The following is a 25,000-nucleotide window of genomic DNA, read 5'->3' as shown; positions in this document are numbered from 1 at the left end:
ACGCTCATCATTGCCCACCGTCTCAACACGGTGATGAGCTGCAGCAGGGTCATGGTCCTGGACAACGGACAGGTGTGTATAGAGGCAACACGTCTGATTGCATGATTGCACCATGTGGCCCCTTGGTTTAAACTCATTCCCAAGTTGAGACACCCCTGATTCACTGTGTGAATTGCTCTCTTCAAGGCAATGGATTGGATCAGGCAGTGCACATTTCACTTGTGGTAGCGTTGCGTTCAAGCTGACATTTGATGCAAGCCCTGAACATGGAATGCCAACAAATGAAAACAGCTTCAGCCTCCCTTGAACCAGTTATTATTCAAGTTTACTTCCCTACCTGAGGATTGTGTAGGAGTGAAACATGATGAATGCATCAGAATAGATAAGATTCATATTTAGCTTTGATGGTTGGCATGTTAGTTTGCTCTAATGTTAACCATGGAGCTGTCACAACTAAACTTTTAATTCAATCCTTGAATTAGTTTCATGTCATCTCTGATCGTGTCCGTCTGCATTATTAGATCTCCAATACAGCAGATAGCAGAAATAGAGTCTTGTAGTTTGAGCCACGTCAACAGCGTCAACATTTGAGGTTTAAGTACATTTTCGGTGATTGATCAAAACATAACAAAGCTGCCTGATGTCAATATTTTCCAGACATTACAATTCTTCACATATGCGCCCTGTGGGAAAAATTTTTTTTTTCATTATTCTTTGAAAAAATAATAGGCTTTAATTGTGTCTCTCTCACAAGCTCATGGAATGAGCAATTGAACCTCAGATTTACATGCAGGGACTGATGCTGTTTTTATCCTTTTCATTCTCGTAGATTTTGGAGTTTGACAGTCCCGCTGCCTTGCTGGCAGATGAAAACTCAAGATTCAGAGCCATGATCGAAGCATCAGAGAACCGAAGCAGATAAAATTTAAAAAAAAAACACCATGGCTGAACTTTGGATGTGATTGGGGAGGCCAAAAAATATTCAGTGGGAATACCTGAAATGCACAAAAATCACACTTAATGCCGTCCTGCTGGGGTGTGAAAGATATGTGTTAAAAAAAACATTGGCTACTGTGACGGCTGCTCCGTGTAATTCTCTCTGTTATTTCAAAGCCAAAGAGCCAGGGACCACATTTCTGAAGGACTAATCACATCTCACTCTGCAAACAATAATGAATCATCCTCCTTGTTTTTTTTCTGGAGGCTTAATAATTCGCTGCAAGGAAAACAGAGCAACGACTCGGATCAGAGCACTTTATAATACATGTATAATTTACATGGACATACGGAAGGAGATGGTGCTTCCTTTTCCTCTGGAAGTCAGCTGATCAGTGGGACTCTGAATTAGTTTGAGTCATTTTATTTCCAATCCTAAGACTTCACAGTGTGGGACTGCACTGTCGAGGATGTATTAGTTAGCAATTGATGAGGCAATACAGAATATCTTGAAAAGAATTACCTGTTACCCATTCTTATGAGGCACTGTCTAAAACGTGCTCAAAATGTGTCACTAGTTATCTTTTTTATGTTTTATGCATCAAGTTTAATGGTTAAATGCAATCATTTTTGTAAATTATTGCAGAAGCAAAATGTGCCTAGAGCTGTAAACACTTTCAGGTCATATAATGGAGTTAGCCATGCAAGCAGGCTTTTTTTTTGTTAGAACTGCATGTAAGTACTGTCTTTTAAAATGAGCGGAAGTTGAAATCCAGATGCTGGAGTTAAAAATATTGAAAATGTTACACTGATGGTAATGTTTTTACAAACAGTGTAATTCAGGTGTTGAACAAAGTGTGTTATGCAGCTGCAATTAAGATTGTAAGCCCTGGTACCGGGTGTGATGTGCAACGAAGCTGAAACTGATTACCACATTTCCTCAAATGTTTCCACAAAGTTGGGGATTGTAAACTTCTGCCTTATAATCAAGTTTGTGCTGAATAATTTTCCATTGCATTGATACATTTAAAAAATGGCCTTTGTTCACATGAGATTGTGATCTTTTTGTAAATGTTTGATATTTCTTGATAAGGTTCTTCATTTTCAATAAAGATATTTTTTTATATTTGCCAATGTCCAGTTGTCTGAGTCATTTTACATGTGAAAGGGTACCACATCAGAGTTTGTTGAGGGCTTTGAAAGTACTGCATGTGTGTTATACAGTAGTATAAAGCCTTTTGTGACTTAAATTGGTTCTCACACCTTTTCCACAGCGCTGCTATCAACCCATTATTGCCACCTTGTGGAAACCAGTCAGCTGTTAGTAAACAACATAAACTCCTTAATAACAAGGTAACAACAATGTTTGAATTCTGGAAGCTGCACATGAGTGAAAGACTGCACACAAAGAACACAATCTTTAAACACAAAGGTTTTACTGTGTATGTCTGTGTGTGACAGATATAAACAACTGAAACACAAACAACTGGACTCAGTCAAGACTTCCCTTGACTCTAATATTTAGAATACAGTCAACAGTTTAACACATCTGGACAACGTCTTGTCCAGGGTTCCCCGTCCTTGATGGCACATGTTACACCACATGACAATCTTATTTTCTAAACACACAAATATCAGTTTCGTACGTTCAAGGATGTGTAGGAACATATAATCGTTTATTTAATTTAGCTCAATTTATAGTGATCGTTGGAGCAAACCTTTACTTTGAAGGCAAGCAGTCTCTGCTTCCGGTTCTGGACTTCCTTGACTTAGTTGTGTCATTATTAAAGTTGTGTATTAGGACAAGCTGACGGTTTGGTGAGAGAATTGCATCGCACGTGTTCATTCACTGCGACAACAACATGGACAAAGCCTTAAACGAGTTTAGACTATTGATTGTCGAACAACGAATTTACACAGAACTGAATACGTTTGCATTTGCACCAGTAGACCATTGAAATTAGGCATTACCCCTAGACTGACATTGTTTATTATTATATTATTGTTCATTATACTGAACAACTGCAAATGAATTATACATTGTGCACGGACCATACGGCAGGACCATCTAAAGGCCCATATTATTTTAAGTGCATTTGTGCTTTTTTTTTTTTTTTCAAATATGTGTTGACACGCAATAAACTTTGAGCTGTCAGTGACCCTGGGCCTCAGGGGCAACTGGTCTCTTGTTTTTGAAAAATAAACCCATCGACCCAGAGACAAAGCTGTTCTCTAACTGAGTCTACCGACTCAAGACATTTTAACATATTTTGTAAAAACTCTGCAAGAGAAATTCAAGTTTGGAAATGTGTATAAAAGTTGTTAATCCGTACACGTATTGTAAATCAAGATGTTGGGGCAGAGTGTATCGGCGGCTACTTAGGCTGGTAGATTCAAATGCTGCTTTTTTTTTTGAAGAATTAAAAAAATATATTGTGTTAAATTAGCACAATTGATTAACATTACAGCACGTATTAATATGATTATATATTGACGTTTTTGTTTTATAAATTAGATTTTTCTTTAAAATAGAAAGGTTTCCTACAGGTGCGTCACGTCCTCTCCGTGACTTTTATTTTGAAGTTCACGGATGAAACCGTCCCGGAAGTGTGTTTCGTTGTTGTAGCTCAGCTCAGTGGAGGAGGAAAGCCCTGGCTGTGATGCCTCTGGATGATGGCTGCTTTCGGGATCCTAAGTTACGAACACCGGCCGTTAAAGAGGCCCAGACTCGGCCCTCCGGACGTTTATCCCCAAGATCCGAAGCAGAAAGAGGTCAGATTTTTAACAATGTGCGATGTGAAAAGTCCAAAAAATAATTCCGTTTTGCGGAAGTAAAAAAAAAAAAATGTTCAGCACAAGAAAGCTGCTTGAGCTAACAGCAGCTAGCGAGCCCTCCAGACGGCTCGGGCCTAGCAACAACAATGAACAGCACCGAGTTGTCAGTCGGTTAGCTCACTGGCCAGCTCGCTTGTGGGGGGGACAACAGGGCGGGGGGACAACCGGGTCCTCAACCGTCAGTTTGCTCCGCGAGCTCGTCGGCCGGTGGATTCTAGTCCCGGTTCAACTGCTACACTGCAACCGGTCTTTTGCTTTGTGATGAGAGAGAAAGAGAGAGAAAAAAGGAGTGTGCGTTTGCTCTTCAGGGGCTAGTGCGTTGGGACTGATGGTTGTTTTATTGGCTTTGGTTGACGGGTTAACGTCAAGATAAAACCTTCGGGACCCGCGAGCTGCAGGTTCACGTGAGATGAAATGATCTGTGCTCGGTTCTGGAGAGAGATTGGAGTTTGGCCTAGCTGGTGTAACGCGTTAGTGCTGTGGGCTCCTGATCTATTATTAACCCAGAGGATAATCTGTTGATGTGGATGGGAAATGTACTGCTTTTACCTCTGGGTTATTCTGTCACTGTTCCTGCAAATACATTTAGTGACTTAGTTACACAATTACACAGATGCTAATCCCTCCCCTTTTGTCAGCAAACCCAACCCAACTAAGCACATAATATGCAGATTTTTCTCAAACAACCACAAACTATGCGATATTGTATATTGACAGTATCAACAATGGGAATGTTTTTATGTATTTCTTTTGAATATACACTGAAATATGTGTGTGTGTGTGTGTGTGTGTGTGTGTGTGTGTGTGTGTGTGTGTGTGTGTTTTAGGATGAGCTAACTGCTCTGAATGTGAAACAAGGATTCAATAACCAACCAGCTGTGTCTGGGGATGAACATGGCAGTGCCAAAAATGTCAACTTCAACCCTTCCAAGGTAATGACCCTGGTCGTTAAGCGCAGGTTAAGCCCTGCATGCCTTGTTTTGTTGTTGTGATTATGTGTGATTGATTTGGCCGTCATACCTGTTTACCTCCAACAGATCAGTTCAAACTTCAGCAGCATCATTGCAGAGAAGCTGCGCTACAACACGTTTCCAGACACGGGGAAACGTAAGCCGCAGGTCAACCAGAAGGATAACTTCTGGCTCGTCACAGCAAGGTCACAGAGCTCCATCAATAACTGGTTCACGGATTTAGCGGGGACTAAACCTCTGACACAGCTGGCTAAAAAGGTAGGAGCCTGAGTCTTTGAAAGTTATCTTTGCTCAATGAGAATTATTAATGTCTCATATTTTTTGGTTTTACTGGCAGTGTATTGGCTGGAGAATTTGGTTTCCCTTCTGTTTCTTGGCTGGTTAATCTGTTACTCTCTGGCCATTGGTCTCCTTTGTGGCTTTTTCACTTTATTTTATATTTAAATTTTAAAAATATTTTTCTTTGGCTGATTTCCACTATCTACTTTTGGAAAAGACTAGACTGGGTTTTTAAGCTGCACCAAAACATAATCATTTTCAAAAGAGATGGATTTCCATCCCAACAATATAAAACAATTTATCTCAAGCATTTGCTTTAAGTTTAAAATGTATCACAACTATATATTAACCAATTGTAGTAAGAAACAATTTTTGTCTACAAAATATTCTTTTTGTCTGTCATGACGTCAAAATGAAATGCATTCTCACATGTTGAACGTTAGCATATTGAATTCACAGTCAAATGTTAGCATGTTAGCATTTCTAACTTGCTACTGTATATATGCATATATATATATGCATACATATATATATACATATATATATGCATATATATGCATATATATATATATGCATATATATGCATATATATGCATATATATATGCATATATATATGCATATATATATATGCATATATATGCATATATATATATATATGCATATATATATGCATATATATATATGCATATATATATGCATATATATATGCATATATATATGCATATATATGCATATATATATGCATATATATATGCATATATATATGCATATATATATATATGCATATATATGCTTGCATGCGTCTATGTATGTATGTATGTATGTATGTATGTATGTATGTATGTGTATATCTGCATATGCGTGTGCCGATTTGACATATTCATAGCTTCACCTACCGTTATCTGATGAGGCTATATAGATCAGAAGTAGTTTAGTATTTTGGTTTGGAGTAGAAATTTTCTTTTAGTTCCGTAAAAGTCAAGAAGAGAATAAAAAGCCACTGTGCTAAAACGATCCCCAAACGGATGTGAGAACTTCCTGGACAATTCAATTCCACATCACAAAACAAGAACAGTGCAGAAAAGGTAAGTAATGCGTTGATTTAATGAGCAAACTATTTTGAATGAATACCTTTTGTTTGTTTGTTAAAATTGCTGTGGATTCAAACTTCGAAATTTATGATTTATTCTCTAGTGCTGAGTTATTTGTTTTATTCATTATCCATTATTAAATTATTTCCTCTGAGTGCTCCAAGTGGTAGAAAATAGGTATTGTATATTGACTACATCAGGTCACATTAAAGATGAACTTTCTATTCATACATGCATGGAGGATCTTAATAATTTACTATTACGCTGCAGTTTAAGTATTTTCTGTTATTTTAGGCTGCATTGGTTTATACATATTTTATTGTTTTCTAACTACAATGAACAATGATTTCTGACTTTTTCAGATGTTCACCAGTTCCAGGTTTCTGCTCAGCTACTTCTTTCAGACCAAAGAAGACGAAACATCAGATGACTTCAGTTGACATCATGGAGTTCATGCAAGCGGTTTCTCCAGTGTATTCATTTTCAAAACAGAACATGCAATGTTGGAATGTAAATATAATCCAGCAAAAATGTATATTTTATTGCAACAGACTGAATCCTGTATTTACATAATATGGAAGTAACATGTACACCCATGTTTTTATTTAGCATTTTTGACTGTTACACTGTAAGGTGTTTGGAAGAAACTGCTCAACATTACTCTTGCAATGATAAAACATTAAAATAAAACTACTTCAACCTTTTTTTGTGGCTTTGTTCATTTTTGCTGTTTTGCTGATTATCTTTGGCATGTTTGAATCATTTTGCTTAACATCAGTAACACATGAAATGTCTTTGTCACAGGTTCCAATCTTTAGCAAAAAGGAAGAGGTTTTTGGATACTTGGCCAAGTACTTAGTCCCTGTCATGCGTTCAGCGTGGATGATCAAGATGACCTGTGCATATCACGCAGCCATCACAGAGACTAAAGTCAAGAAGAGGCATGTGATTGATCCTTGTATAGGTAAGCAAGTCATGGTAGTTGTTGGTGAAGCATGTACTTTTGGTTAAAGACTATTGAAAATGAAACATGATTGGCTTTCCTCTAATGGGAAGATAACAGATTTTTTTGAGTGCTATATGTTCTTCCTGGCGTTTATTTCCATTCATGTGGCTTTAAGATGCATTTTTGTGCTTGTGTGTGTGTGTAGAATGGACTCAGATCATCACAAAGTACTTGTGGGAGCAGCTTCAGAAGGTGGCCGAGTTTTACAGACAGTTTCCCAGTCAAGGTTGCAGCTCACCACTACCAGCTACTCCTGCTGATGTGGAGATGGCCATGAAGCAGTGGGAGTACAACGAGAAGCTGGCCATGTTCATGTTTCAGGTCAGTTTATGTGTAAAGATGCGTTACTGTAATCACAGGGTGAAACAATCAATCTTATTACATTAGCTACTGTTGTACTGAAAATAGTGTTCCATGCATTCATTGAGAAATGGGGACTTTCTTGTTGCTGTAAAAACTGTCTTTCAGAGCAATTCTGGACAGCAAAAGTAATATGATTATTTTAACCCATGAATAATCACTCAAATGATCATATTACATTTGGGGAGAATAATTCATGAAAGGGATTAGGAACAGATTTCTGATTTAGTTCCTCCACGCTTTACCAACCTGATCCCTTGAAGTGAACCGCATCTTTCAATCAATGAATTCATGAACATCAAACTCTGTAATCATCGCGTGCCTCTACCTGGTATTCAGATGCGCTTGTGTTTGGTTTCCTTGTTCAGGACGGTATGTTAGACAGACACGAGTTTCTGACGTGGGTGCTGGAGTGTTTCGAGAAGGTCCGACCTGGTGAAGATGAGCTCCTCAGACTTCTCTTGCCGCTTTTGCTACAGGTAAATGTTCATGTGTTCTCACCGTAACATCACCTTCGCCTCGCATCGCTACTCGTGCACAGAGGGGTTGCTTTTGGGAGACGTGCAGCCCTGCTTAACATTGAAACAGCTGTAGGCGGTCACACAAGAGGTGTTACGACGGGCTTCCATAGCCGTTACCGATTTAACAGGAGCCAGTTGTGTGTCTTCGTCCGCAGCACTTAGGTGGTGTTGACCTTTTCTGTCAGAGGCCCACCGGGGTGCCCGCAGCCCTTCATTTTGTGTCCATTTCCAAAGTGGCCTGCTGTTAATGGACACTGAGTGCTGTGGGTAATGCTGTGAATCTCCCCTCTGTCCCGCAGTACTCAGGGGAATTTGTACAGTCGGCTTACTTGTCACGGAGACTGGCTTACTTTTGCACACGCCGCCTCAACCTGTTGCTAAGCGACGGGAGCCTGGGCCCTGGCACAGGAGGGCATCCAGCCCATGGCATGTTGACGCAGCAAGGTAACGCCCTGCCCCCCACCCCAACCTCGCAGCCGGCAGGAGGGAACCAACCCCAGACGGCTTTCACCGACTTCTACATCTGCCCTCAGCACAGGCCTCTGGTGTTCGGGCTCAGCTGCATGCTGCAGGTACGACGCGTTCATTTTGATGGATGCATTGAACGTAAAATGTAAAACAAGTCTAAAAATGCTTCACTTACTCATTCTTCTTCTTTTTTTGTTATTTGTGTCTCGTTGTCGTCCCATCAGAGCATCGTGTTGTGTTGTCCCAGTGCTCTGGTGTGGCATTACTCTCTAACTGACAGCAGGAACAAAACGGGTTCACCTCTGGACCTCCTGCCCATCGCTCCGTCCAGTTTACCAATGCCAGGCGGCAACACTGCCTTCACACAGCAGGTACGAGTCTAAATTTATTTACAGCAAATGATTGAAAAAAAAACCAACAACATACAAGCCCTACACAAACATATACTTGCATACCACGCGGCAACTTCCGGGTCTGAAAAATGAAGCCACTTGAGGCTGGCTCTAAAAGCGAGCCAATCCCAATGGACCCCATGTTGCAAAGCCAAACCTAACGGCTGAAACGAATAAACGGGGATGCAGCCTGTAGCAAGAGTCTTTTTGCCATCTTATGGTATAGTCTTCTTTCTTCTCAAAGAAACGTTCCTACATTTCTGCTGAATACATTCCAAAATGAGTCGTTTTGTTCATGTGAGGTGCCGGGATGATTTCTTCTCCCAGGTCCGTACAAAGTTGAGAGAAATCGAGGAGCAAGTGAAGGAGCGAGGCCAAGCGGTGGAGTTCAGGTGGTCGTTTGACAAGTGTCAGGAGACCACAGCAGGTTAGAAAACTGTTCCTTGAGACTTGTTTGGAGCTCATACAATAAGCTCAGTGTTTTGAGATGATTTCTGTAATGTGTTGCCAGGGTTCACCATCGGGAGGGTTCTGCACACCCTGGAAGTTTTAGACAACCACAGCTTTGAGAAGTCTGACTTCAACAACTCACTGGATTCCCTGTACAACCGAATATTTGGGTCAGGCCAAAGTAAAGACGGCCACGAGGTAAGGATCTGAGATGCAGACGATATACCAACAGGCGACGACCACTGAACTGGAAAGTGGATTTAAAAAATGCGACTTATTGTTCTGCCGTGCGGACGCTATGATAGCTCATCGTCAGATTATACAACGTGGCCTCAAGCTTTTATTTTTAGCCGTATTTTCTCATCACCCATTTCTGTCCAGATGTCGCCAGATGATGACGCGGTGGTGACCTTGCTTTGTGAATGGGCCGTGTGCTGTAAGCGCTCCGGCAGACACAGGGCCATGGTGGTGGCCAAGCTGCTAGAAAAGAGACAGGCTGAAATAGAAGCAGAGGTAAGAGACACACCAGACATTGTGTGCTGCTGCCACATGTTGCCGTCTCTTCTCACTGGTTTTTCACAGCTCCAACAACAACTTAATTTAATTTATCTTCCAACATTACGACCTAAGTGCAGTTTAAGCCTTCATCACACTGCCAGGAATATAATACTGGTCAAGAAGTATTACATGGATTTTATTAAATTTGTTGTATTTTATTTGAGGTGTTAATTGTAAATAATTATGAATTAATGAATAATCATAATATCAATAGTGCAGTAAAATATGGCCTTAGTTTGGTTAGATGACTACGATGTGAAAAGATGACATGGTTACAACACACTGGATTTGACAAACCGTTCAAGAGCTAATGTGCCAAACAACACAAAACAGATTTGAGTAGCTATATTAATGTATAATGTGAAGTAAAGTATATTTTCAGACTTCATCCATATCAGCTCACATAAAAACAGCTTAAACAGTTCCCTTTAAATTAAATTAACAACTAAAGCAATCCCTTGGAATGGAAAGGTGTCTGAAACTACCGGTATTTAAATAAGTTACATTCACTTTAAGCATCACAGAAATACACTTGGATACATAAACATATCACAAACAGTTCCTTTTAATTTAAAAACTGAAACAATTACTCTTCAGATGGGTTTTGATGAGAAACTTCTCTCTCCAGTCGATACAGGCACATGTATTTATGCATGTTTGATATGCTTAATTATAATTCTTGCTTGTAGCGTGTAAACAGGGTTTCTACATGTAGCTCAGTGTTGTCTGTCTGCCGCGTGTCTGTTTGCAGAGGTGTGGTGAGTCTGAGGTGGTGGACGAAAAGGGCTCCGTGTCGTCCGGCTCTCTCTCCGCCGCCACACTGCCCGTCTTTCAGGACGTTCTGCTGCAGTTCCTTGATACTCAGGCTCCCACGCTGAGTGAGTCTCCTTCCATTTTGTTTTGTAAATGCGTTTCCTATTGTTGTGATTCTCAAACGTGTCCGTCTTTGCCTGTTATTTCATTACCCAGTGCATATTTCTTATCAATGATTCGGCAGGGGAGACCTGGTATTGAATTATTCAAATCCCCCTTTTCTCCTCTGCAGCAGAGCCGGGGAATGAAAGTGAACGAGTGGAGTTCTCTAACCTAGTCCTGCTCTTCTGCGAGCTCATCCGTCACGACGTCTTTTCCCACAACATCTACATGTGCACGCTCATTTCCCGCGGTGACCTGGCGACTGACGCCCACCTGCCGCGGCCCCGCTCCCCCAGTGATGAGCCCTCTGACGAATCCGAGCGCAAGGAGCAGGATGCAGGCAGCAGTGTCAAGATGGAGGCACGTTGGAGGCATCTGTTGTCGGGTGTTGTGGAGTGTGATGAGTCATTTGTGCAACAGTGTAACGCAACAGCTCGGTGTAAACCTGTAACACGAGGTTATTGCTTGTTCAACAGGACACCGGTCTGTCGGAGTCGATGGAAATTGATCACAACTCCAGTGCTAATTTTGATGAGGTACACGCAACATTTTGTATTTCCTTCCATGATGCTCGCATACATATTCAAGTGATTTTTTTGGGGGGAGGGGATGTAGCAATTCCTCTTTTGATTGAAATCATTTAATTTTTCTTGCAGATGTTCTCTCCGCCAATGCACTGTGAGTCTAAGGGGAGCCCTTCTCCTGAGAAGCCAGCTCCAGAGCAGGACAGCAAGGCCGGCACAAAGGAAAAGGGCATGGACCCTGCATTCCCCCAGCTGTACGAGCAACCTCGCCACATTCAGTATGCCACCCACTTCCCTATTCCCCAGGTAAGAAGAACTCTTAGCGTGGCATTTAAAAAGCCCAGAAAATTACCCTTCTGTGTTATGGGAAATATATAGATTTTTAAATAAATAGAACAGATTATATACATATACACATATTTTGTGAAAGATAGTCTTCAATATCGTCACAATAGCAAACATGTTGTGATATTACATCATATTGCCCACAAGACTTATCTTCCAGGTAGCGCAGCATGTTTTTACCCTTCGCGACTGTTTGTTTGATTTTGCTTTAAACACATAACTCCAGTGATTGTGTATTTGTTTTTGCTAAAATGTGATTGACCGACACGCGACACTGAGCCTGAATGCATCACGTGAGAACTGAAGTTGCTACTCTGCTATTGTGATGACTTCGCTACGCAGGCTGTTGAGACGTTGTGTTAGAATCTAGAAGATTTATTTATTAAAGTTTTGACTCCAAGTAAAGCTTCACTCCTTTCACACTTCATGTAGTGGTGTTGTGGACAATTATCATCATTCCCACAGTAATAATACAGAATAAATCATTTAGGTCTGGCCTAAAATATTAGAGTACAAACAAGTAGTGACTGTATTATGATTAACTCATGAACAGAAAATGTTTAAACTATTGTAATAATATGTTAATAATGTATTTAATAGGCAAACATCCTCAACAATTGCATCATTCCAGCCTTTCAATTGTGAGATTTGTTTGTTTCTACTATATTAAACTGAATATTTGAAGAAAGGATGGCAATTTTTACAATCTTGTTATATTCATAGAATTGACAATAGACATTTCTGTTCTTGTGGTTTAACATTTTTCTTAAATGTATTCTTTGGACCTCGTCACATCAGTCTGGCCCAAATGGTTTGTCTTGCTGCTTCGGTAATCGGGTGCATCCCATTTGTAAGGATCCTTTTCGTGTCTTCGTGCCTTTTAGGAGGAGAGCGCCAGCCACGAGTGCAACCAGCGGTTAGTGGTCCTCTATGGTGTGGGCAAACTGAGAGATGAGGCGCGACACACCATCAAGAAAATTACCAAAGACATCTTGAAGGTGCTGAACCGCAAAAGCGAAGCAGAGACAGGTAACTGTGTTCCTCCATTCGATCAGCTTTTGACTGATAGCCTAATGTCCTGTATTTTCCATTTACTTAAGTTTTACATTTCCTTAGCTGCAGCTAAAGCCTTTTCAGTTTAATATGACCTACTTTTCATGTTTGATGATAAAAATGTTGTCAATGTAATTGCTTTGCAGTTTTTATCTGCATCCCCCAGTTTATTGACTGCTATTTTCCCCTTTTGTCTCTCTGAATAATAATCACACAAGATAATGTTATAGCAGACAGCAGTTTGGAACACATGAGCTTCATCATGCTTGGGTGTTTGTAACTCATTGATCACATGCAGGCTTTCTCGCTGTGGTCATTCCAGCTGTATTTAGCACCTAAATCTCCCTCTTTGAAAGCATTTCATTGTGTCCCCTTTCCTCTGCCCTTCTTAAAGGAACAAGCTTCTTTTTTTTGTACTTTATCGACCCCTACGGGGCTTCTATCACTCAATCTCCGTTCCACCCAATTTCTATGCTAAAAGCTCTCATCTGTTCGTTCACTGCCACTTTATCTCATACATAGATACATGTGACCTTATTAAAGTGATCTAATTTTTTTTTCATAGATGTAATTGCATAGATTGGAGTGTTTCGTCTCACCTTATCACGTTTCTGTTAGCTGATGGTGACCTTCATCTCACAGTAAAGTTTCTCTTTATATGAAAAATACCGTTTTCTTTTTCTTTAAAGTGCCTTGACAGCACAGTCTTTTGCACTGATGCTTCAAATCGAAGGAGGCTGGAAATAAGATAGCAGCCATTGGCCTAACTCGATTTCATGGCTGGCCTGTTCAGCAGACTGGAAAGAATACAGCTGACCAGGAGTTGTCGCTCCCTCTCTTACTTTTATATACCCCTCTCTCCCACATACACAGAAGGGGAGGAAGGACAGAAGAGGAAGAGGAGTAAGCCGGAGGCCTTTCTCACGACAGAAGATATTTTCTCCAAATTCCAGCACCTCTCCCACTTTGACCAGCACCAAGTCACCTCCCAGGTTAGACCAGAAAACCTTGTACTTTTATTTATGTACTTTTATCTTTCACGTTTCAAAGTATGTTAAGTTAATTATATCGGCACTAGCCACAGGGAGTATTAATGCAAATAGCTTTAGCTGCCTAAAACAGAAGGACCCCCCCGCCTCCACCCCAAGGTGACTCATTTGAATGTAAATGTAATTTGAATATATTTAGATTTCTTTTGTGGTGTCTGAATACAATTTGAATGTATAATGCTCTCAGGTGACTGTCACCTAAACTTGCTGAAGAACATAATGTTTTTAGTCACTTTGGATACAAACATCAGCTAAATAAAATGTAATGTAGTTTAGATTTCCCAGTGGTGGAGGTTATAATGCAGAAAGTAATTGATCCTAAATTACAAACATGAAACACTGCAATTGAAAATAATGTTCAATTAAAATTCAAGTGACTTAATCAGAGCATAGCGCCAGGAGATTTAGCTTAGCTTAGCATAAAGCCACACAGCTTGGTTAAGTTCTTGGTCAACACCAGTTGCATCCGAGGGCGAGCCGTTTCCCTTTCTTTCAGTCTTTAAGCTAAGCTAATCGTCTGCTAGCGATTTAACTATTTTCTCATCAAACTCGCAGCAAGAAAACAAATAGGTATATTTCCCAATATGATTGAATATCACCTGAACACAGCGATATTTATATACTTTTTAAAGAGGTTCAGTTACTAAAATCTCCTTCCCGCGAAGGTCTGAACCTCACAATGTATAAATTGTGTGCTATAGTCTATTCTACACCTATGTGTTGTATGGCATTTGTATGTAAAATATGTAGCTATTTTTTAACCATAAATACAATAATCCCTCGCACAAATAATGCAATGCCTTTAAGTCAAGTAATTGAAAGCAAGACAGAACGTATGAATATATAAAAGTGCTAGTTGTTTGGCATTATCTCCATTCAAGATTCATTCTCATGCACATGTGTCGGTGATCATTGGTGTATCTGGAACAGTGGTTGGTTTTGATGATGTTTATTGCAGAGAAAGCATTCTTGCAGCTTTAAACATGTATTATTCAACCATTCACTGGTAACTCAGCCCTGTATAAGTGAAGTAAACCATTTTAACATAATTTGATTTGTATCCCACACACTTTTAAATGTAATCCGTTGTTGGAAAACACAGGATATGTGTTCACAGTTTAATGACCGTAAGACAAAATGTAATGGTAAAATTGTCTTTTGCTCACAATTCCAGTGTCCAATAAGATATTTTTACATTGCTTCAATATTTGACACGTCGATTTTCTGTGTTGGAGCTCTGCTGGACGGCAGCATGTTGTTGTGTTGCAGTGTTCGGTGCAGGGATGTGATTGCTGTTGTTTTTGCATGTTAATGTCGTCTGCAGGTGTCCAGAAATGTGCTGGAACAGATCAACAGCTTTGCCTTAGGGATGTCCTATCTCCTGCCTCTCGTCCCGCACATTCAGTTCATCTTTGACCTCATGGAGTATTCCCTCAACATTAGTGGCCTCATAGACTTTGCTATCCAGGTATGGGCTACTTCATCACCGATGTCACTAAACACGGACGAATCAGTCTTTATTGATCATCGTTACCGTTGTGTGTCCTGTAGCTTCTGAATGAGTTGAGTTTAGTGGAAGCTGAGCTGCTGCTGAAGTCGTCCAACCTGGTGGGCATCTACACCACCGGCCTGTGTCTGTGTATCGTAGCTGTGCTGAGGAGGTACCACTCCTGCCTCATTCTCAATCCCGAGCAGACCGCGCAGGTTTTCGATGGGTATGTCACTTACAAGCTCTGATGTTTGTATAAAGGCTACCTCTTTTATTTTCGTGCTATTCCAGAAAGACCGATTTGGATTGTTTGCCCAACTCTGGAACTAGTATGCTTTTGTTTTGTAGTTGTTACTGAGATTGAATTCCAACCCTAAATGCACGATAACCAGGGTACAGAAATGAGTTAATCTTGTAATTAAAGTTGTGAAATGAATGTTTGGAGTTTTAATGGCAAATTAAAGAATTGTTAATTAAATAAACTTCCTGTTCGAGTTACTACCATCGTCGTTCCACCCCACAACCATCTCTGAGCCTCATTCGACCGTCTTTAATGAGAATTTTTATTTCCAAAGGATTGCTGACAGGGGACTGTACCACTCGCAGTAATTTGTGACGCTTTAAGAATTTTAGCTGGTTCTTTTGTTGCGCTTGAAAGTAATCTTGGATTAAATCATTAGCGAGATGCCTGAAGTGTTAAAGCTAAAGAAAGCTTCGATAAAGCCTAGAACTAAAGTAAATGTAATTAGAGATACAAATAGTGCTTCTACAAAAGGGACAGCCTTCATGTTGAGCCGGTTTCACAAAATGTCTCCCTGTTCCTTTCATCATGAAGCTAAAAAGGAGTTGCAGTGGACTCATGTGTGTAAACGTGTTCTCAGGTTGCGCATCGTGGTGAAATCCGGAGTGAACCCGGCAGACTGCTCCTCTTCTGAGCGCTGCATCTTGGCTTACCTGTACGACCTCTACACCTCCTGCAGTCACCTCAAGAATAAGTTTGGCGAGATTTTCAGGTAAAAAAAAAGCACTTCACCTGTTTAAAAAAATTGAATGTTGCATTAACTAAAGCAGCGCTTTCGAGCCTTTTTGACAAATCCCTTAAGGACCGATGTTTGGAGAGGGGAATGTTTCAAAACCGTGACTCGTAGTTAAAAATAACCTAATATTTATAAAGGTTTTATTTGACATCGCAGTGTCCTTTTTAGTTGCTTCTATGAATCGGGACAATCAAGCTGTTGTGTTCAATGATTAGCTGTCACCAGATGATATTTGGAGGCCATAGATCAGTACCGAGATAACTCCTCAATCTCTCTTTTGTGTCCTCTCTCAGTGAGTTCTGCTCTAAAGTGAAGAACTCCATCTACTGCAACATCGACCCTTCAGACTCCAACATGCTTTGGGACCCTGTGTTCATGATGGAGGCCATTGCCAACCCCTGTGCCCCCAACTTCAACCACTCCATGGTGGGCAAGATCCTCAACGACAGCCCAGCCAACCGCTACAGCTTCGTCTGCAATGTGCTCATGGATGTCTGTGTGGACCACAGAGACCCTGAGAGGTGGCTTACTTTATATTATTATTGATTCATATGATGTGTAATGATGGCTGTATGGGTCAGATGGCTTCATTTTTCACTCCTTGTCTTTTTTACCCGGTGTTTACTGTCATACAATGCGCTTTCAGGGTGAACGATATTGGGATCCTGTGTGCAGAGCTGACGGCGTATTGCCGCTCCCTGAGCGCCGAGTGGCTCGGCATCCTCAAGGCTCTCTGCTGCTCATCTAACAATGGCAACTGTGGCTTCAATGATTTGCTATGTAACGTAGATGTAAGTTGTGGTTTCATAGCTGTTAGAAAAAGGGTCAATGAAAGTCCCGCCTTGGGAGTTATTGTTGCACCTATTCTCTATGAACTATGGCTTTGACTTGTACTATTATTTGCTTGTCAACACCATCTGTCCACATTAATTTAATTCTGGTATAATTCCTATTTGATTTTCCAGAAGATTACGGTTGCAGCTTTACTTCTAAAGTCAATCGATGTGCTCTCGTCCTTCAGGTTAGCGACTTGTCCTTCCATGATTCACTGGCAACCTTCGTAGCCATTCTCATTGCTCGACAGTGCCTCCTCCTTGAAGACCTGGTTCGCTGTGTGGCCATTCCTTCCCTCCTCAATGCAGGTAAGGATTACTTAATCGCAAACATCCCGCTTTAGAAAAGTATGTATTGTCACATCGTCCTCTTGTGTCCGTCCTGTCATTTTTGCCCTTTCAACGACACCACTCATGTGCTGTATTTGTACTGGATGTAAAACTATTTATTATGGCATAGTGAAACCATTTCCTCATTCAATTGAAATGCTCTTTTTTCGTGAGTTTATATTTTGTATTCATTTGAAGTGGCGGAAGCTGGAATCTTCAGCCATTTATTCATTACTTTTCGCTTTTTCACCTTTTTTTTCAATGAACCATTCAAAACTCAATTTGTGAATACAAAAAAATCTGAATACATGTTTTTTATAATAATATCTTCATCTAAGTACCCACTGGGGCTCCATTACCCTTTAAACTCTGCCCGTATGCTAAGACGCTCCCGTTGGTTTGTGTCTGTCTGTGATACGGCGTCACATTGCAGCTTGACTTGTAGGAAGGAGCACCAGGCTGTATAATGCATTACTTCTATCAAAGGGGAGAGTTACCACAGCGTATTTGATCTGGATCCATGAAGCCTCGGTGCGTTTTGTGCACTTGCCAGAGACATGCCTCCCTTTCCCCACTGTTAATCTCTTTTTTCCCAGCTTGGAGACAAAGCCCCATTCAGCCGGGCTGTTTGGTTGGGTTTGGCTCATTTTATAACACAATCGCACTTGCCAAACGCCAACAGCTCTGGCTTGTGGTAAACGCTTTGTTCTCACTGCCTCTTTTACACCAACAGCTCTATGAACATTCCACTTCATCCTGACCGATGAGAAGTCTATCTAGGACAACGTTTAAATTTAGACGTGTCACTTTTATGTGTAGCCCATCCAGAAAGATGTGAACCTCAGTTATGGGATGTGTAGAAAGTCCACTCTAACCAACTTACCTTCAGCCTGCAGTGAGCAGGACTCTGAGCCAGGGGCCAGACTCACCTGCAGGATTCTGTTGCACCTCTTCAAGACACCACAGCGCAACCCTTTCCCCCAAGAGGGAGTGAAGTCAGGTAGTCGACAGAACCAGAAATATTTTCTCAGTGTTTTAACATTTTTGATTTGACTTTGTTGTGACTTTTGGTCTCATGCTGGCGTTTTGACCTTGCAGAGAAATCCTCAGTTGGTATCCGGTGGTCTTGTGACCGCCATCTTCTTGCTGCCTCTCAGAACAGCATAGTTGTTGGAGCAGTGTTTGCTGTCCTCAAAGCTGTCTTTATGCTGGGTAAGAATCCTTGTAGTGTTGTCATATCATGAACTGGTCACACCGAAAATGTGTGTTTCAAAAAATACAGATCTGCTTCGTCTTCATCACACTTGCCTCATGTTTGGGATCTCTATTAGGTGATGCTGAGCTAAGAGGCTCAGGACTGTCACACCCCGCCGGCCTCGACGACATATCTGAGGGGCGCAATGTCTCCATAGAAACGGCCAGCTTGGATGTCTATGCAAAATATGTTCTGAAGACGATCTGCCAGCAGGTGAGGATATGAATTGTAATGAGTTGAAAGATATGGATCTGCAATTCACACAGTCAGTGGGAAAATGGAAAAGGTAAAAGTGAAGCTACTGAGATAACTAATTGACGTGTCTGAAACAAACAGCTTTTTGTTGCATGGAGCTACACAGGCATGCTTTTTTATCTTCAGTATTATCAGCAATCTTGTCTCTTCCGTCTAAAAGCTTTTGTGGGAACACACAAAAACAATAAACTTTCTATTTTTCCTCACAAGAGCTCTCCCTTTTTTCTGAGCTCCTTGTAAATTCAGTGGCAAAGAAGCATAAAAGCGAGTATATCATTTTCTGCATCACATTTCATAGATATGAAGGCCAGAAAGAGAGCTGGCAGTAGCTCAGAGGGGCAGACATGCTCTGAGACCTCAAGAGACTTTAAACACATTTTATGCCCAGCAAGGCTTTGGCATGTGCAGTTCAATTGCCGAGAAATGTCCCTTGTCCCGGCCAGCTTTACTTTGAGTTTGAGGACCACTGAAGTTGTTGACCTCGGTCATATTTCCAACTCTGCCATTTTTCCATCTTGTGGTGTCTTGCAGGAATGGGTTGGAGAGCGCTGCCTGAAGTCTCTATCTGAGGACAGCAGTGCCCTCCAGGATCCGGTGCTGGTCAACATTCAGGCCCAGCGGCTACTGCAGCTTATTTGCTATCCACATCGCCAGCTGGACAGTGATGATGGCGACAACCCTCAGAGGCAGCGCATCAAACGCATCCTACAGGTCTAGAATACACCAAAATTAACACAGTGTTCAAATGTACTTCCATCTCTTTGCTTGTGCCAGAGAATCAAACCTTTGAGTCTATTTATTTTTTCAGATCAAAACATTCATCCAGCCAGTGGGGACGCTTTGACCTTCCTTGATTAATCTCTCAAAATTATAACCTCCATTATCTGCTGTAAAGTCGCCCTTTGTTAACCAGAGCTGTGAGGTGTTGCTGCCCTCTACTGGCTGACTGTGGATTTAAATGTCCCACCTTTGCAATGAACTGTGGATATTTATAACGGGGTTTTGACAAGAGAAAGAAAAAAGAAATACACGACTAACACTATTTTTTTTTCCCCCCTTTCGTAGAACATGGACCAATGGACGATGAGACAGTCGTCCCTAGAGCTGCAGCTGATGATCAAACAGAGCACAAACAATGTAATTTGCTACTTTCAGTGCTTTCAAAATATCAACTTGTGGTCTTTGTCAAGGTAATCAGAATATCACTCTTTTATTTTTCAATAGGAGCTTTACTCGCTTTTGGAGAACATAGCCAAGGCCACCATAGAAGTGTTTCAGAAATCAGCTGAGATGAACAGTAACCCCTCAGGAAATGGAGCAACGACACAAGGTGGCTCCGCATCCAACAACAACAACAACACCGCCACCAAGATGAAGCCGATTTTAAGGTGCGTATCTTTCTGTCTGCTCTCAGGCCTTTCTACTGCATACAGTTTCCTTTGCATTGGGATTTTGTAGGGACGCATATTCTTTTTACAAAATGTGAATGTGTACGCTCATACATCTTCAAGGCGCTAACAAGAAATTGTATCCTTTCATTTTTGGTTTGCCCTGTGTGCTGCAGCTCATCAGAGCGGTCCGGTGTGTGGCTGGTGGCTCCGCTGATAGCCAAGCTGCCCACCTCAGTTCAGGGCCATGTGCTGAAGGCAGCCGGAGAGGAGCTGGAGAAAGGACAGCATCTGGGCTCGTCCTCTCGCAAAGAGAGGGACCGGCAGAAACAGAAAAGGTAAGTGGCATTTTTCTTTAACACTGGAAAACACTCAAATTTAATCTGCGAGTTCAACAAGGTAAAAATCCTTCATAAGTGTCTGTCTGGTGAAATGGGCATTTTCATTATGTGCCACTCTCACAGGCTATGAAAGTGACAAGAACAAATTTAGCCAGCCATCTGAGCATGGTTTCTTCTTTATTAAATTCTGTATTTTTTTCCCCTTCTCAGTATGTCCCTGCTGAGTCAGCAGCCATTCTTGTCTTTGGTGCTGACCTGCTTAAAGGGGCAGGATGAACAGAGGGAAGGCCTCCTCACCTCCCTCTACAGCCAAGTGCAGCAGATTGTTACCAACTGGAGAGAGGACCAGTACCAGGACGACTGCAAGGCAAAGCAGATGATGCATGAGGCTCTGAAGCTTCGATTGAATCTCGTACGTAACTTCTTGATCAACACAACCAGCCTGACAGCGTCTCTGGCTGTATAAAGTCCATCTATAGTTAGTCTGTGTCACAGAGAACTAGGAATAGGCCTCAATTACTGAAGTGAACCATCCTTAATATTGAATGAAAGTCAAAAACAAGACTCCTTAATCTTACGTTCAACATTGGGTTCATCAAATCATTTGTTCCTCTCATAACAAGGTGGGTGGCATGTTTGACACGGTGCAGCGCAGCACCCAGCAGACCACCGAGTGGGCGGTACTCCTCCTTGACATCATCAGTAGTGGCACAGTGGACATGCAGTCCAACAAGTGAGTGTTGACTGAAGAGAAAACCCTATTCCACACATTATTCCTCTAATTGGACACTTCAGTTATTATTCCTGAGCACAAATTCTGTTCCCAAAACAATTTCCAGTCACTTGATCTGCCTCATGTTTGTTTCTCTCCCAACAGTGAGCTCTTCACAACAGTGTTGGACATGTTGAGTGTGCTGATTAACGGCACACTGGCTGCTGACATGTCCAGCATCTCTCAGGGCAGCATGGAGGAGAACAAGAGAGCCTACATGAACCTGGTTAAGAAGCTCAGGGTAAGATGTGATCACACTTCTAAGATGTAGTATTTCCCTAGAATGATGGTCAACTGTTTTTTGTTGTTTTAAAGTCAATTATTTTATTTTATTAGCTTTCACACTAATATGCTCGTGTAAAAATAATGCTCGTGTTAAATAATAACGAGGCTTTTCGTTCACTTTTTTTTTTTCAAAATGTGTTTATTTGTTTTTCTTTCTTTTTTCCTCTTTTAAAAGGAGGAACAGGTTACAAATACAGTAAACATACAGAACAAGCTACCAGACAATAATAAATAAAAATACAAATAAGGATAAAAAATAAAATAAATTATATAAAATGACACTCAAAACTAGGTGGCACACTCATTAATACATTGGCAAGGGGTATTTAGGCAATGGGTTGCTCAGCGTTTTTACAGGGGTGATGACTGTATGGTCACTTTAGAGTCCTAAGAAATTGAGGGCCCTTTACAAAGTCCAAGAAGGAAGTCCACATCTCTTCAAACTGTGCATATTTTCCTTTTTAGTGAATATGTTATTTTTTCCATGGCTATAACTTTTACAATGTCCTCTAGCCAGCCTTTGGTAGTCGGCTTCTGTACAGATTTCCAACATTTTGCTATAGTCCGTCTGGCTTGTAGTAGGCATAGGGTAACCATGTTTCTGTTGGCTTTGCTGAGCTTGATGTCCTTTGGTATGAGTCCCAAAACACACATTCTTGTGCACATAGGGAGAGCCACCTTTGATGCTTTAGAGAGTGTCTCAACAACCATCCTCCTGAAAGAGATTTGCTATTTGGCCAATACCTTTGTCTGCCCATAGTTTAATCCCTTGTCTTTAGCCCCTGGATGAAAGTTGTTATTCCCCCAAATGGGTTGATGAGCGGTTGAGGAGGGGGTTAGGAGCACAATTAAAATCTCCACCCATAATTATATCACCTCGAAAAGAGGAAATGGTCATGAAGAGATTACTAAAGAATGTGGCATCGTCATTGTTGGGGCCATAAACATTTGCAAAAATGATTTCTTGATTCAAAAGAGTTCCCCCAACATATCCACCACATATCTAGCCGCAGGATCCTGGAGAAGTTTGTGAATCCTAAAGGGGACTGATTTATGGATAAGGATTGCTACTCCTCTTGCCTGTGAGGAGCAAGAAGAAGCTAGACTTTGCCCTGGCCATCTCCTCCTTATGTGTACAATCTCCTCGGATAATAAATGAGTCTCTTGGAGAAATATGACTTTTGCTTGGAGGTGTTTAAGTCTGGACAGTATTTGCTTAATTTTAACTAATGTTCTCATACCCCTGACATTCCATGAAGTAATATTGAGATAAGGAGCATTACTCGTGACCCAGCCTAATTAATATTATCGTTATAACTTGAACTCCTCTTCCACCATATGAGACCAGTATGCCATCAAAACATAAAAATAATGAAAAGAAAAAACAGCAACAAACGCCCCCTCTCCAGAACGGACACGGAGCTCTCCTAAATCTCTGTGCCTCCTAATTGCACAGACCCCATTCACACACTTGCAATACACTGAAATTCCGGACAACTTGCATTGATCCTTAACTAAGGAGCAGATACATACCATTGAACACAATTGGGCGATGCCCACAGAAACTTTTAGTATAGAACAGAACGTAAACCCAATTATGTATAATTACTGGCCCATGAACAGTAACCTGGAACAAAACGTATTGCTACTATCAAACAGAGGGCCAATGTGATACATGACACTCATATCCAACAAAGCTTGGTCTATATCATTCATTTGTTTTGGATCCAAGCGAGCTAGCGAAATCTAGCCAGACTCACTCATGCCACCGTCCCGATCTCGCGCACGAAGACCTCCACATCTGGTGGAGTAAGAAACGTAAGCGTTTTACCCTTGTGGTAGATTCTCATCTTTGCAGGGAACTGTAATCCAAACTCAATGTCGAGATTGTGCAATAGGCTTTTCACGCCGTCGAACAGTCTCCTCTGCTGCTGGATCTCCGCGGAAAGGTCTGAAAACAGCATCACACGATTCTCCCCAAACCGTAGTGTTTTCTTACCGCGAGCAGCCTTCATCACTCGGTCTCTGTCGGTCAGCCAGCGGAATTTCACGAGACTCGCCCGAGGAAACGGTTTAAGATTTGGCTCGTTAGCTTTAGCTGTGGTTGCTTTTGGAAGTCTGAAGGCTTGGTCGATGGAAGGTGGAATCGGGATGTTTTCTTTACCAGGGAGGTCGGGCAACCACGTGTTGAGGAAGGATACTAGGTCCTCTTTCTCTGTGTTTTCTGGCAAGCCCACCAGTCCCACGTTCAGGCGGCGCTGCCGGTTTTCCATGGTCTCCACTGATCTGGCTAGTGCTAGCATCTTTCTTTGAGTGGTTGCCGAGACGCTTGCCAAGTTGTTCAATTGGTCCTCCGCGCAACTTGTACGGGATTCTGCTCCACCTCGGCTTTCGGAGAATGACTCTAAGGCTTCTTTAATCTCATGGTTTGAGGAGATAACTTCTTTGAGCTGGGAAGAAAAGTCTTTTCGAAGAGCGTCAATAGCTTCTAAAACTCCATCATCTCTCGCTTGAGTTTCTGTAGCTTCCGATAGCTCATGTGCCTCCTCCAGCTCGCCGTCTTTCTTCATCTCTGTGCCTCTTGAACTGGGTCTATTCGACTTCATTTCGGATCCTTCTTATATCATGCACTTAAATTACTAGACTAAGACTTTTTACCAACTCAAACGAATGGGTTTACGTTCATATATGATATATTTTGCCGGAGCACCTGGGTTCTGCGACTTCTCACGTCCACGTCATAACCGGAACCCCCTCGTTCACATGTGTATCATTTATTTCCACAGAAAGAGCTCGGGGATCGGCAGTCAGAAAGTTTGGAAAAGGTTCGACAGCTTTTGCCGCTGCCCAAGCAAACCCGCGATGTCATAACCTGTGAACCTCAGGGCTCCCTAATCGACACGAAGGGGAACAAAATCGCTGGATTTGAGAAGGAGGTACGCTGTTTCTCACACGCTGGTGTTGACTTGACATCAACCTGCAAAGTGACACACAATTCAGTGTGGTTTGTATAAACATAATGCAGCTTAAAAAGATACATTATTAATTTACAGTGAAACCATAACGACAAAACAGCAATATGTCATACAGCCAAAATAAACATCTGCCGTTTTTAAGATTGTTTACTGTTGAAAATATGACTGCTATAACTCTGTGCTTATCTGTATTCAGGGCCTTCAAGTGTCAACCAAACAGAAGATTTCTCCCTGGGATGTCTTTGAGGGTCTCAAACACTCCGCCCCGCTCTCCTGGGGCTGGTTT

The 25,000-nt window shown here is 41.5% G+C and overlaps 2 protein-coding genes across 4 annotated transcripts in view; both read left to right on the top strand.

Moving 5' to 3' along the window:
* The window catches only part of wu:fb13g09 (ATP-binding cassette sub-family C member 5), a 25,359-nt gene extending 23,331 nt beyond the window's left edge, over positions 1-2,028 (top strand). For 2 of the 3 annotated variants that reach the window (XM_068592401.1, XM_068592409.1), the window contains 2 exons: positions 1-72; positions 830-2,028. The exon at positions 1-72 is cut by the window's left edge and continues 93 nt beyond it. In XM_068592401.1, coding sequence (XP_068448502.1) covers positions 1-72; positions 830-922 — 165 coding nt within the window. In that variant the 3' untranslated portion in view covers positions 923-2,028. The remainder of the gene's footprint in view (positions 73-829) is intronic. The other variant, XM_068592391.1, reaches the window with a different exon arrangement.
* Positions 2,029-3,568: 1,540 nt separating this feature from the next.
* med12 (mediator complex subunit 12) overlaps positions 3,569-25,000 on the top strand; it is a 25,315-nt gene continuing 3,883 nt past the window's right edge. The window contains exons 1-35 of the mRNA XM_068592329.1: positions 3,569-3,708; positions 4,599-4,703; positions 4,809-5,000; positions 6,918-7,077; positions 7,265-7,440; positions 7,848-7,958; positions 8,300-8,572; positions 8,693-8,839; positions 9,188-9,287; positions 9,372-9,508; positions 9,692-9,823; positions 10,620-10,746; positions 10,914-11,143; positions 11,260-11,319; positions 11,440-11,613; positions 12,537-12,681; positions 13,579-13,697; positions 15,079-15,222; positions 15,306-15,469; positions 16,125-16,256; positions 16,574-16,801; positions 16,927-17,071; positions 17,302-17,422; positions 18,333-18,443; positions 18,542-18,655; positions 18,775-18,911; positions 19,485-19,664; positions 20,019-20,090; positions 20,178-20,341; positions 20,518-20,679; positions 20,893-21,094; positions 21,306-21,415; positions 21,560-21,695; positions 24,526-24,675; positions 24,911-25,000. The exon at positions 24,911-25,000 is cut by the window's right edge and continues 273 nt beyond it. Coding sequence (XP_068448430.1) covers positions 3,607-3,708; positions 4,599-4,703; positions 4,809-5,000; positions 6,918-7,077; positions 7,265-7,440; positions 7,848-7,958; positions 8,300-8,572; positions 8,693-8,839; positions 9,188-9,287; positions 9,372-9,508; positions 9,692-9,823; positions 10,620-10,746; positions 10,914-11,143; positions 11,260-11,319; positions 11,440-11,613; positions 12,537-12,681; positions 13,579-13,697; positions 15,079-15,222; positions 15,306-15,469; positions 16,125-16,256; positions 16,574-16,801; positions 16,927-17,071; positions 17,302-17,422; positions 18,333-18,443; positions 18,542-18,655; positions 18,775-18,911; positions 19,485-19,664; positions 20,019-20,090; positions 20,178-20,341; positions 20,518-20,679; positions 20,893-21,094; positions 21,306-21,415; positions 21,560-21,695; positions 24,526-24,675; positions 24,911-25,000 — 5,052 coding nt within the window. The 5' untranslated portion in view covers positions 3,569-3,606. The remainder of the gene's footprint in view (positions 3,709-4,598; positions 4,704-4,808; positions 5,001-6,917; positions 7,078-7,264; positions 7,441-7,847; positions 7,959-8,299; positions 8,573-8,692; positions 8,840-9,187; positions 9,288-9,371; positions 9,509-9,691; positions 9,824-10,619; positions 10,747-10,913; positions 11,144-11,259; positions 11,320-11,439; positions 11,614-12,536; positions 12,682-13,578; positions 13,698-15,078; positions 15,223-15,305; positions 15,470-16,124; positions 16,257-16,573; positions 16,802-16,926; positions 17,072-17,301; positions 17,423-18,332; positions 18,444-18,541; positions 18,656-18,774; positions 18,912-19,484; positions 19,665-20,018; positions 20,091-20,177; positions 20,342-20,517; positions 20,680-20,892; positions 21,095-21,305; positions 21,416-21,559; positions 21,696-24,525; positions 24,676-24,910) is intronic.

This window comes from Clinocottus analis, unplaced genomic scaffold (genome assembly GCF_023055335.1).
Source record: "Clinocottus analis isolate CAN_PGR_092001 unplaced genomic scaffold, fCliAna1.0.p SCAF_10, whole genome shotgun sequence".
NCBI lineage: Eukaryota > Metazoa > Chordata > Actinopteri > Perciformes > Cottidae > Clinocottus > Clinocottus analis.
The sequence above is the reverse complement of the archived record's forward strand: the minus strand, read 5'-3'. Positions and strand labels throughout refer to the sequence as shown.